The sequence below is a fragment of the Gossypium hirsutum genome, chromosome A04, assembly GCF_007990345.1.
Source record: "Gossypium hirsutum isolate 1008001.06 chromosome A04, Gossypium_hirsutum_v2.1, whole genome shotgun sequence".
NCBI lineage: Eukaryota > Viridiplantae > Streptophyta > Magnoliopsida > Malvales > Malvaceae > Gossypium > Gossypium hirsutum.
This window is the reverse complement of record NC_053427.1, coordinates 82,485,237-82,497,937: the sequence shown is the minus strand read 5'-3', so window position 1 is coordinate 82,497,937 and position 12,701 is coordinate 82,485,237. Positions and strand designations below refer to the sequence as shown.

The window sequence follows — 12,701 nt, the reverse complement described above, 5'->3', positions numbered from 1 at the left end:
AATTAATTATAATATTTAAATAAATAAAATAACATATGTTAAATACAATTTAGTATTATATTAGCAATCTCTTAATTTAGTGACAAGAGTATTATGTTCTACAATTGATGACCCTCAATTATTAAAAAAATATTATATATACATAAATAATTTATTAATACGCTATTATCTTTACGAGTTTATCCGAGATGAATCAAAATTAAGATTCAAATGTATATATAAGGACGAAAGATTTGCACCTTCCATATTATTACCACATAGATTTTAGTACAACAAACATTTGGAGACAAACCAATTTAGTTCGAAATGCAAAACACATGAACCTCTGGCCAAAAGTAGATGGTAAATTTCAATACAAAATCACAGTAAAACAACGAAAAAGTTTTAAGGGCAAATGGTATCATGCAAGACCAGCCTTGAGAGCTTGAATGGTGGAAACATCGGTTTTGAAGGATTTAGCCAATATAGTGTCGTCAATGTTGGTGGCAAAAAGGGTCTTAGGGAGCGATACGGTTCCTGCATTTGCACTTCCAAACGAAGAAATCGCGATAGCTGGGTTATTGGGATCCGCATTGTACTGATAGTGCACTAACCCTTTAGGGAAGATAAACATGTCGCCGGCTTGTAGACTCTGAGTGAAAAGCTTGTTCGTTGTGTCGACAAAACCAACTTCCAGGCTCCCATCAACGAGGAAAAGCAGCTCGGCTGCACGAGGATGAGTGTGTGGAGGGTTGAGAGAGCTTGCAGGGTATTGAAGAACGGCGTAGGAAACACTTTGACCATTTAGTGCTGGGAATTCCACCATGCTAGCTTTCAGGATCGTGAAATTTGCAGGGAAGGTGCTTTGGTTGACGAGGACTCGCATCCCTGTGTACGTGAAGAAGCTTCCATCAACGTTGTTTTGGTTAGGGGCTAAAAAATCAGAAAGAATATCAGGATCACCAGCCAGGGCTATTTGGACAATGACAAATGAAGATAACACAAGGGAAAGCAATTTCATGGTGGAAATCCTTGAAGCCATGTTAGAAAAACTAGGGAATGTGGTGCCTGCCCGGATGGGATGGTTCATGTTTGAAGGATGGTGGTGTATTTATAGAGTTTAATTAAGTGTAATGGCTTTGTTGCAAGACAATTTGGTGATATTGCAAGAGGTGAAGATTACCAAGTCCCTTGTGCTTGTACGTGGGTTGGGTTGGAATTTAGGATGTTAAAAGACGTGAAGAACTATGAAGTTTACCCAAATTCCTATATATCCTTATCCGTCAATATACAGAATATTTTATTGGAGATATTCCCAACAGTTTCGTTGTCACATTTTGCTTCTTGTTGTTGATTAGAGTAAAAAGAGTCGAAGAATCAAGCATTATTATTATTATATTTGTTGCCAAAGCAAAATGAGTTGTAGCTTGTCCTCAGGATACGGTCCCTTTTTTTGTGTGAAGGTTCTTTTATCCAAATTAAACTTCAATTGGGATGGATTCAGAATCCCCATATTTAGAAAATGGAAAAAAATATTGTGACATCATGTAAGTTGTAAAATGAGTCTCTTATTGGCTTCCAGAATTGTAAGTGAATATTTTTTTTAATCTAAATAAATATAGATGAGAGGTTATAATGATCATGTCATTTTTAATCAAACTAACAAATAATCGTGCAAATAAAGTCCTTAGAAATGAATTTTATGTAGCCATCCGAAATTATTTTAAATCACTCATTCGTATCTAATTCCGACTTAATAATTATATTCTAAAAATTTTAAATTATCAATATATTGTTCTTAATTCGTACACATAATTCCCTAATAACTCAAAATGATTTCCTTGCTAACACTTATTCAAACTTGCTTCTACATTACCCATTTGTCATTCAACTTAATTTCATCATGATCACAAGTTAAATATCATTAATTACTCAGGTTTGAACAAAATTCATTTAATAGAAAAAAGTATTATGAGTGAACAACCGATTACAGTGCTTGGTAGGATTTCGAAGAAAATCCGGTGTCGAGAGGAGGAGCCATCGGATGAAGGAGGCGATTTGGAAACATTGGGTGCAGGAATGTCCAAACCATTCTCGTTTAAGGATGTTGTTCTTAATACAGGTCCCATGAATAATACCATGGATGATGAATGGGAAGTGGATTGTTAGAGTTATATGACCCAAATTTTAAGAGATTACTTGCAAGTCAAGTTAAACAAAATATATTTTCTTTCTAGAAGATTTGGTATTTATTAGTATAATATATTTAGCATTTATTAGCATAGTTTATTTGACCTACTAATTTAGCCTATAAATAGGTTAGAAAATATATCCATTAGAGATTAGAACTCATAACACATTTAGAGAATTTTGTGTTTACGTTTTGAGGGTTCTTTGTTTTTAGGTTTTCTGGGTTTAGTTTTTTATCTCCATATTTTGTACTCTTCGTTCTTTTGCCATTATGATAAAATTATCTTTGCCTGTGGTTTTTTATCCTCTTTGGAAGGGGTTTTCTATGTTAAATTTGTGTGTTCAATTTCTAAATTTGTTCCGCTATTTTTTTTACTTGTTGCTTAATCGGGTCGATCCTAACAAGTGGTATCAAAGCTTATTCAATTTTCATAGATCAGCCTATTTAGAGATGGCAACAACAAGGCTTGAAATTGAGAAGTTTGAAGGTGAGACAAATTTCAATCTGTGGCAAGTTCGGATGATGGGAATACTAGTTCAAACCGGATTGAAAAAGGTTGTTACCCGGAAAAAGCCTGAGAATCTAAACCAAATAGAATGGGAAGAGCTTGATGAAAGGCCTTGTCTGCAATCAAGTTGTGCCTCGCGAATACGATATTGCAGGAGGTATTGATAGAGAAGACTTCATCTGCCTTGTGGAAAAGGTTAGAAACTCTTTATGCGACTAAGTCCCTTGCTAACCGTTTAGTGTTGAAACAATGTCTATTTACGTTTCGCATGAACGAATGTGAGCTTTTTAAAGATCACATCAATTAATTCATTATTCTTTTAAATGATTTAAAAAAAAGTTGATAAACCATAAAAGTAACATGTTTTTAATCCCATTCTTGATGCATTTTTGGATGATTTATTATGTAAATTAGTGAATTTGATGCTCCTAATCCTATAAATTCATGTTTCCATACTTAGGTGAGCATAAGGGAGTAAAAGGAGCGAAAAACGAGCCAAAATCGGGAAAAAAGAGCTGTTTCCAAGATCCACACGGCCTGGCCACACGCTCGTGTGAGCCACATGGGCTGGCCACGCGCCCATGTGCCAGGTTGTGTCTATTTCGCACCCTGTTTCCCAAACACGCTGAAAAACCCAATTTTTAGGTTTTCTGAGCATTCTAAAGTCTATAAATACATATTAAAAGAAGACCTAAGGGGACACAGAGAAGAACAAAGAAAAGATTCGAAGAACGCCATCGGATTCATTTCAGAAGCAGATCTCCTTCAAGATTGAAAATCTCCATTCAATTTCTTTAGAAGCTTTATTGGGTTTCTTTATGTCTTGTTGTTTTCCTAACCTTGAGATGATGTTATTCTAGATTATGAACTAAATTCTCTAGATACCTAGGGAAGATGAAACCTATACGAATCTTATTATTTGATTTCTAAATTATATGATAAATACTTGATTCTTGTTCTCAATTATGTATGCTTATTTCGTGTTTTAATATTTTTAGGATATTAATTCTTGCTTAATGTGCTTATTTCAGTGGAGCAAAAGTTCCTGTTTAAGGGTAGATCTAGCATAATTGAATGGAGTTGCATGCAATCCTAGAAATAGGACGACATAAATCTACCAGATTAGAGTCAAATCTAATAGGGGAATACATAGATCGAGTTAATGCTACAATATAGGTTTTAATTAGAAAGAGATTTTATTTAATTAGAAAAAGATTTTAATTAATCAACCTAGAGTCAGTTGTTTTTATTCTCGAAGAGATATTAACATAATTTAGGGATTTCTACGGATCAAGGCACAAGTGAATAAATCATTTAATTCAGATTCAAAATAATAAGTGAAGTTTAGGTGGATTCTTTCCTGAGTATTGTCTATCTCATTGGTTTAATTCAATTGTTTTCCTAATTCATTTTCTGTTATGCTCTTAATAATTAGTTTAGTTAATTTTATATTAAAAACAATTCCTTCAATTTATTGGCTATATGATAGAAAATTAGTAAGTACTAGCACTTTTAGTCCTTGTGGATACGATATTCCCGATTCATCATAGTTATACTATTATTTGATAGGTGCACTTGCCTTTGTCATAATTTTAGTTAGTTTAGTGACCATCAAGTTTTTGGCGCCGTTGCGGGGGACTAAAATATTACGAGCACTCGATTTTTATTACTTTAGCCATTTTTATTTTTATTGCATTTTATTTTTGTTTTCTAATTTTTCTTTTGTTTGCTTTTGCCAGGTTCCTTTAGTTTATGACTAGAAGAAACCTGTCAGGACCTTTAGTATTTGATAGTGAGATTGAAAGTAAAGCTCATAGAAATAGTAGAAAAGCAAGGTAGAATAGATAGAATATAGTGGAAGAGTAAGAGGACGTTATTGTTATTACTGAGGACATGGCTGATAATCAGAATAATCCGCTACCTCCTATGGTTGCTGCAAATCCTGCAAATCTAAATCCTGCTCTTCGTACTATACAATTATGCTAAGCCCACTTTAACTGGGCCTGAATCGAGTATTGTGAGACTTGCCATTGCTACGAATAATTTCGAATTGAAGCCGAACACTATTAAGATGATTCAACAGTTTGTTCAGTTCGATGGATTGCAAAATGAAGATCCAAATACTTATTTGGATAATTTTTTGGAATTTTGTGACACTTTCAAGATTAATGGCGTTTCTGACGATGCCATTCGCCTATGGTTGTTCCCCTTTTCGTTGAGGAATAAGACTAAACAGTGGTTGACCTCCTTACCACGAGGTTCTATCACTACATGGGATCAAATGACCGAGAAATTTATTAAAATACTTTTCATCGGCTAAGACAACTAAGTTGAGAAATGATATCTCTTCCTTCGTTCAAATGGGCTTAAAGACCTTATATGATGCATGAGAGAGGTATAAGGACTTATTGAAAAGGTACCCTCACCATGGGTTACCTCTATGGTTAAAGGTTCAAACCTTCTACAACGGTTTGAATCCCTCAACTAGGCAATTGATCGACGCAACAGCTGGTGGTACTCTTAACAACAAAATACCTGAAACGACTTATGAGTTTATAGAGGAAATGTCACTGAATAATTATTAGTGGTAAGTTATGCATTTGAAGCTGATGAAAGCAACCGATGTTTTTAACGTAGATGCGGTCACCATGTTATCGAATCAGGTAGAACTTTTAAATAAGAAAATTGATGGTTTATATGGTTCTACGCAGGTACATCCAGTGATAAAGTGCGATACGAATAGATGAGGGATGAACAATCCAGAATGTCTACCCTACAGTCTTAGCACAGAGAATGAGCAAGTCAACTATATAGGTAATAATTCTAGGTCTCAGAATAATCCCTATAGTAACACTTATAATGCAGGTTGGAGGAACTATCCCAATTTCTCTTGGGGTGGTCAAGGAAACCAGAGACCACAACCCCTTCCAGGCTTTCAACAACCTTACCAACAAGAGAAGAAGTCGAACCTTGAGGAGATGCTGATGAAATTTATTTCGGTGTTAGAAACTCACTTCTAAAACACCGAAACAACACTTAAAAATCAACAAGCGTCGATTCAAGGGCTCAAAAACCAAATAGGATAGCTGCCTAAGTTGATTTCAGAAAGACCACAATGTAACTTACCTAGCAACACCGAGATTAACCCACGAGAGTAGCTTTATGCAATTACTATTTGAGATGAAGAAGGGTTAGTTGAATCTGAACCAGAACTGAGGTAAGAAAGGGTGGTAAGTAAAGGTAAGGTTGAGGTAAGCCAAAATAAGTAAAAGCCAGTCAGTAAGGAATATAAACCTCGTGTGCCATATCCCAACGCGACAACAAAAGATCACACAAACAAACAATTTGGTAAGTTTCTTAAACTTTTGAAAAAGTTACATATCAACTTACCGTTTATTGAAGTTCTTTCTCAGATGCCCAATTCAGTTAAATTTTTAAAGGAGCTTTTGGAAAACAAACGGAAGTTAGATGATTCATCACACATAGAGCTAAATACAGTTTGCTCGGCCATTTTACAGAATAAACTACCCAACAAATTGAAAGATCTAGGGAGTTTTACTATTCCTTGCTTCATTGGTAGTTTAAATGTTAACAATGCTTTGGCTGATTTAAGGGCAAGTATTAATATCATGCCATATAAAATGTTTAAGCAATTAGGTCTTGGGAAACCCAAACAAACTAGGATGAGTATACGATTAACAGATAGAAATTGTTGAAGACGTACTTGTGAAAATTGATAAATTCATATTCCCAATTAACTTTGTTGTTCTAGACATGGATGAGGATAGTGACGTACCTTTAATTTTAAGACGACCTTTTTTAGCAACTGCTAGGACTATTATTGATGTTGGTATAGGAGAATTAATACTTCATGTAGGTGATGAAACAATTAAACTCCAAACTCGTGATTCTGTTAAAACATCTAGTGATCGAGATGATTATACGAGTTCTATTATTATGAATAACATTGTGGCTCAAACTTCTTTGCAAGAAACTTTTTAAAAAATGTGATGGAGCCACGTCCCAATCCATGTGACAGAAACAGAACGGTTCATGAAGAAAAAATGTTACAAATCGATGAACTAGACGAATGGCATACACATGTCAAGAAGAAACTGAGAGTTCACGATGAACTGAAGCGATGCCATGACGAGCTTAAGGATGGAACGAACCACTTTAAGATTAGGGACCAGGTACTGTTGGATAAAATAGACCCTCGAATTGCCACTTCAGAGTTTAATGCAAATGGAGTAACTCCTTTTATGGTATTGAATGTTTTCCCACACAATACAGTCGAGGTAACACATTCTGAATTCAAAACTTTCAAGGTAAATATTACTCTACTCAAACCTTATTTTGATAATAGAATTGACAGCGAGAAAGAGGAGTTTCAACTCTGCGAACCACCGTGACGTGCGAACATGATGTAAGTTGAGCGTAGTCTTTAAATAAGCGCTTCTCGAGAGGCAACCCAAGTGTTAACTCTGCTAATCTTATTAAATTTATTTCATGATATTTTTAAAAAAATTATTAATTAAAAAAAAGAGTTTGTTTTTAAACCCACACGACCTGGACACACGGGCGTGTCCTTAGCCGTGTGGACCCTATGACTTAGTTTTAAAATTTTTAGAAAATCAACAGTGAGTTATACAGCCGTATAACCTACACGGCCTGGACACACAGGAGTGTCCTTGGCCGTGTGGATCTTGAGACTTAATTTTTCAAAAATCGAGAGACACATGGGCTCAAACAGTCCACACGGCCGTGTGAAACCTGGAGCTAAATTTTTCAATTTTAAAACAAGTCAGAGAGTTACACGGGTAAGGCACACGGCCGTGTGCGAGACACGGTTGAGCCACACTGGCGCTTAGGAGGTCACATGGGTGTGAGAGAAGCAACGGAGGTTGCATAAGGCCATGTGACATGGCCGTGTACGCCACACGGCATGGACACACGGGCATGTCTGAGGCCGTGTAAAAATTGGGCTGGTTTGTTTAAAATCACACATAGGCTAAAAAGAGACTACACGGGCGTGTGACACTGCCGTGTGGCCCAACACAGGCCTTTACATGACCTGTCACCCTTTTAAATCTTTAAGCCCCTTTTTTTTGTTTTGTCTTATTCTCCTACCTTTCTAACAAACCCTAGCCGCCGCCATTCCTTCTCCCTTCTCACCGTCTGGCCACCATCCACTCCCACGTAGTTCCCGTCGCCCCACCCTCGATGCACCATTTTCTCTCTCACCCCCCTCTTTCACGAATAGTAACCTTCCTCCTTTCTTTCCTTTTCTTTCTCCCATCTTTCCCTCGGCCTCCCTCTCCACCACCCCCACCCACTCACGCTGACCAGCCCAACATTCCCTCCAATTTCAACCTTGCAACCACCACTCCCAAAACCCCCACCTATGCACGACCCTTCCCCCTCTCTTTTCCCCTTTCTTTTCTCCCTCCCTCACAACCTCTTACCCATCACACAACATACAGCCATTGTGCACAACCTTCCCTCCGGCCACTACCCTTCACACCGTCAGTCCCCCTTTTTACCCATTTTCATTTTATTATTTTTATTTTATTTTATTTTGTTTCACCTTATTACTCTTATTATTGTTATTTCTTTTTTATTTGTTATTTTTATTTATTCCTTTTCTAATTATTATTTTCTTTAATTTCTTTCCTAGTTTCTTTTATTTTACTATTATACACTTTTTGTGTTACATATTTAATCCATTTCGAATGTTTATTTCTATAATTTGCTTCTATTTTCTTTACTGCTCCTTCTATTTGTGTTATAGTATTAGTTATTGATTGCCTTTCTGAAAGGCTTAATCTATTTAGGTTACTTTTTATTTTACTATTTTATTCTTCTTAAATACTGTTGCTATTATTCTTATTTTAAGCATACCATTATTTGTTTCTTGTTTCATCACATTGCTTCATGGTAGTTTCACGATATGATTTTTGCATGCTTGGGTAATTGTACGCACCGTTTAGGAGTTGTTTACTATTTAGGACTACTTGGACTTTGTTTTTTTAGCCTTTATTTTCATATTTGGTATTGATTTATTTATTAATGAAAGTCTTTTCCCTTTTTAGGTACACCATGATGAACACACGCGACAAGTCTAAGGTCGCCATCCCAGCTTCGAAAAAGCGGAAGACACTTGGCACGACCTCCTCTTCGAGCGCTTCTGCCAAGGCTCGCCACCCTTATCTCCGATTTTATGCGTGCACTCAGGAGGATCTATTTCAGTTACTTAGACAGTGCCCACTTAGTCTAAGCCGCTGTATTGATTGGGCCGCTTCGAAGCAGGTCCAACTAGCTGATGATGTTCACGCCTTCATTACCACAGCTCCATAAGACAATTTTTCTCCATCATCGAGCCCACTTACATAGAGCTTACTTTGGAGTTCTGCGCGACAGTTATTCTACAGTAGGTCATGACGACTCATGACAAGCCAGGCACTATCACTTTTTGACTTTGTAGTTTGGTGCGCTAGATGAGTGTCCCGAGTTCGGTGCTACTATAGGACTCTACACTGAGGAGTTTATGAGTGTTGAGAACTTTCTCCGTCTACATCAGCACATCCATTACACACTATCACGTTGTTGGACAAAGCTTACAGCAAGTCAGACACTTTATGATACGAGTTGTTCAAAAGTGACCTCTTTTCCTCCTGCCTTATAATACATTCACGTACTTTTAGCTCACATTATGACCAATAGGAGGGAGAGTATCGGAGTTGTTAGTACTCATGATACCTATTTTCTTTGGAGTATGACCACCGGACATATATTTGACTTTGCGTACTTCATCGCTTTAGCCTTCCGCCATCAGACTGACCGCCATAGGAAGGGACTTATCTGTTTATGCCCTTATGTGACTTGCCTTGCTCGACACTTTGGTCTCCTCCACACATCGGAGCAGTCCTCCACACACCGGAGCAGTCCTCCACACTCACTTTAGTCGGCCAGATGTCCCCATAGGAAATCTCGAGCATGATTCATATGAGGATGATTGAACGGAATCGTGGAGTGGATCCTCCTCAGTATCGATTGTTTCATTCTGACGCTCAGAATGAACCCGATGACTTCACTAATGATGTTCCTATCCATCACGAAGACCTACCACAGCCTCCACCTTCGAGTCACTGTCTTATCCCTTCTGCAGCTACTTTAGCGGACCTCTCCGAGTGGTTCACTCACTTCGAGCAGTACTGCGTTCAGAGGTTCGACAGTATTGACGTGACACTGCAACATATATGCCAGAATCTCTTTATCTCCTCTCCAGCGCCAACAATTTAAGTCACTGATGTGTCTGATGATGAGGACCATTGAGGCCATTTGTTTCCTTTTATTTTTATTTTTATGTTCATTTTTATTTTCTTAGACTTATTCTGTTTTTATGTTTTGAACTATATTTATTTTTATGGTTGTTTCTAATTAAGTATAATCCCTTAATCTTTTTCACTATTTGTGTTTATTTTCTTTGTAGTTTGCTCGGAATCATGCATTACATCTAGATTTCACTACAATTTTGCTTTTCACTAATCTGGGGATTTCATCCAAAATTCAGGGCTGTTTCAGTTTTCTCCCTCTCTTATAATTCTACTTATATTGTAATTATATCTGTTTGTACATTGAGGATAATGCACATCTTAAGTGTGGGAAGGTTATTTATAGAATTATTAGAAAATCCATGAATTATGTCTTGTGCTTAAGTACTTTTCTCATACTTCTATTAGAATTTTTTTATTAATTTATGATTTTTATTGATATGTTTTGGATTAAATTCATAGGTATTTGTGCATTGATTATTTAAACTTTAAAACATGAGAGAATCGAGCATGATAAGTCTATTTTCAAAATTAAAATTTTTTAGGTTGTTTCCTTGAATTGAGGTATTACCTTGAAGTTTGAGATTTGTAAGATTGATATCAAAAACCATAATAATTGTGAAACTTTATGCCTTTAGAGCATACACTTTTCTTGTTCATTTTATTATTGGTTATGAATGTGTCAATATTGATTTCTTATTCTAGAACTTGCTTCGATTATGCATGTCGAGACCACACCTTTGATTTAATATACTGAGATGATAAAGACATTTAGGTTTTAACCCACTTATCCCATAAAAAGCCTACCTACATAATTAACCCTTAGTGAACCCCTTTGAGGCTAAAACATCGTTTCTTAATTTACCCATTAATGATAACCCATAACTCATTTTTTTTATTCATTGAGAATTTTTCCCATTTTATTGACTCCCTTTTTGTCGAGATTTGAGTTGGTTAGTTGTCTAACTATGCTATTTTGTTTCAGTTGCTGAATTATTTCTTGTTATTTATTGTTCTAAAAAAACATGTATATATATTGATTATTACTTAGTTCTATAATAATTGAGCTTGAATAGTTGAATTCATATTTTTAGAAGAAGCTCGTGTTATTCTTGAATAGTTTTCGATTGATGTAATTGTTTTTAATTTAGCATTTGTTTATTTTTTCTAGTTCGGTAATTTATCAATTCGATCTCAATTTTAACCATCTTCTTCATCCTTTCTCCACACTCTTAACCTAAGCCCCATTACAACCTCTTAAAGACCTTTTGATTTGTGTATTATCTCATTTTATAGTGGTGGAGATTTGATTTTCATGCAAGCCTATGGTAATAACTTTTCATGTTTGATTATTGAGTGCTTATTTTTGAACCTTAAATACTTTGAGTGATTTGAGTGAATCTTTAGTAAGGATGTCAATTCTTACCGGTTTTAAATTAAAGGTAATTACTTAGATAAAGGGAAATACCTATGTTTTCATGATTTAAAAAATGCTCGACTTGGATTGTTTGAATCTTTAATGCTCTTTTAGTTGAATTATCAATGTATGATTATTTTTGAATCATGAAAAAACATTATTTATGAGAATTATAAGTTGAGAAAGATTAATTTTTAATTGTGAGTTGAAGATTTTGCTTGAGGACAAGCAAACACTTAAGTGGGGATATTTTATAAACCATAAAAGTAACATGTTTTTAATCCCATTCTTGATGCGTTTTTAGATGATTTATTATGTAAATTAGTGAATTTGATGCTCCAAACCTTTAAATTCATGTTTTTATACTTAGGCGAGCATAAGGGAGCGAAAGGAACGAAAAATGAGCCATAATCGGGCAAAAAGAGCTGTTTCTAGGATCCACACAGCATGAGCATTTACACACGAGCTGGCCACATGTCCGTGTGAGCTACACGAGCTAGCCACATGCCCATGTGCCAGCCCGTGTTGATTTTGCACCCTGTTTCCCAAATACGCGAAAAAACCCAATTTTAAGTTTTCTGAGCATTCTAAAGTCTATAAATACATATTAAAAAAAGACCTAAGGGGACGCAGAGAAGAACAAAGAAAAGACTCAAAGAACGCCATCGGATTCATTTTAGAAGCGGATCTCCTTCAAGATTGAAGATCTCCATTCAATTTCTTTAGAAGTTTTATTGGGTTTCTTTATGTCTTGTTGTTTTCCTAACCTTGAGATGATGTTATTCTAGATTATGAACTAAATTCCCTAGATACCTACAGAAGATGAAATCTATATGAATCTTATTATTTAATTTCTAAATTACATGATAACACTTTATTCTTGTTGTCAATTATGTATACTTATTTCATGTTTTAATATTTTTAGGATATTAATTCATGCTTAATGTACTTATTTCAGTGGAGCAAAAGTCCCTATTTAAGAGTAGATCTAGCATAATTGAATGAAGTTGCATGCAATCATAGAAATAGGACGACATAAATCTACCGGATTAGAGTAAAATATAATAGGGGATTCCATAGATCAAGTTAATGCGACAATAGGAGTTTTAATTAGAAAAAGATTTCAATTAATCAAACCTAGATTCAGTTGTTCTTATTCTCAAAAGAGATATTAACATAATTTAGGGATTTATACGGATCAAGGCGCAAGTGAATAAATCATTTAATTCAGATTCATAATAATAAGTGAAGTTTAGGTGGATTCTTTCCTGG

The 12,701-nt window shown here is 35.6% G+C and overlaps 1 protein-coding gene and 1 non-coding gene across 2 annotated transcripts; both read right to left on the bottom strand.

Annotated features, from left to right (window-relative positions):
• Positions 1-227: 227 nt before the first annotated feature.
• On the bottom strand, positions 228-1,055 carry LOC107942979 (germin-like protein 9-3). Its single transcript, XM_016876708.2, has one exon. It carries the CDS (start codon positions 1,019-1,021, stop codon positions 401-403), a length of 621 nt encoding a protein of 206 aa, XP_016732197.1. The 5' UTR covers positions 1,022-1,055; the 3' UTR covers positions 228-400.
• Positions 1,056-5,005: 3,950 nt separating this feature from the next.
• LOC121228458 (small nucleolar RNA R71) lies at positions 5,006-5,112 on the bottom strand. The gene has a single exon (XR_005926034.1). It is a non-coding gene; the product is annotated as a small nucleolar RNA R71 (small nucleolar RNA).
• Positions 5,113-12,701: the final 7,589 nt, after the last annotated feature.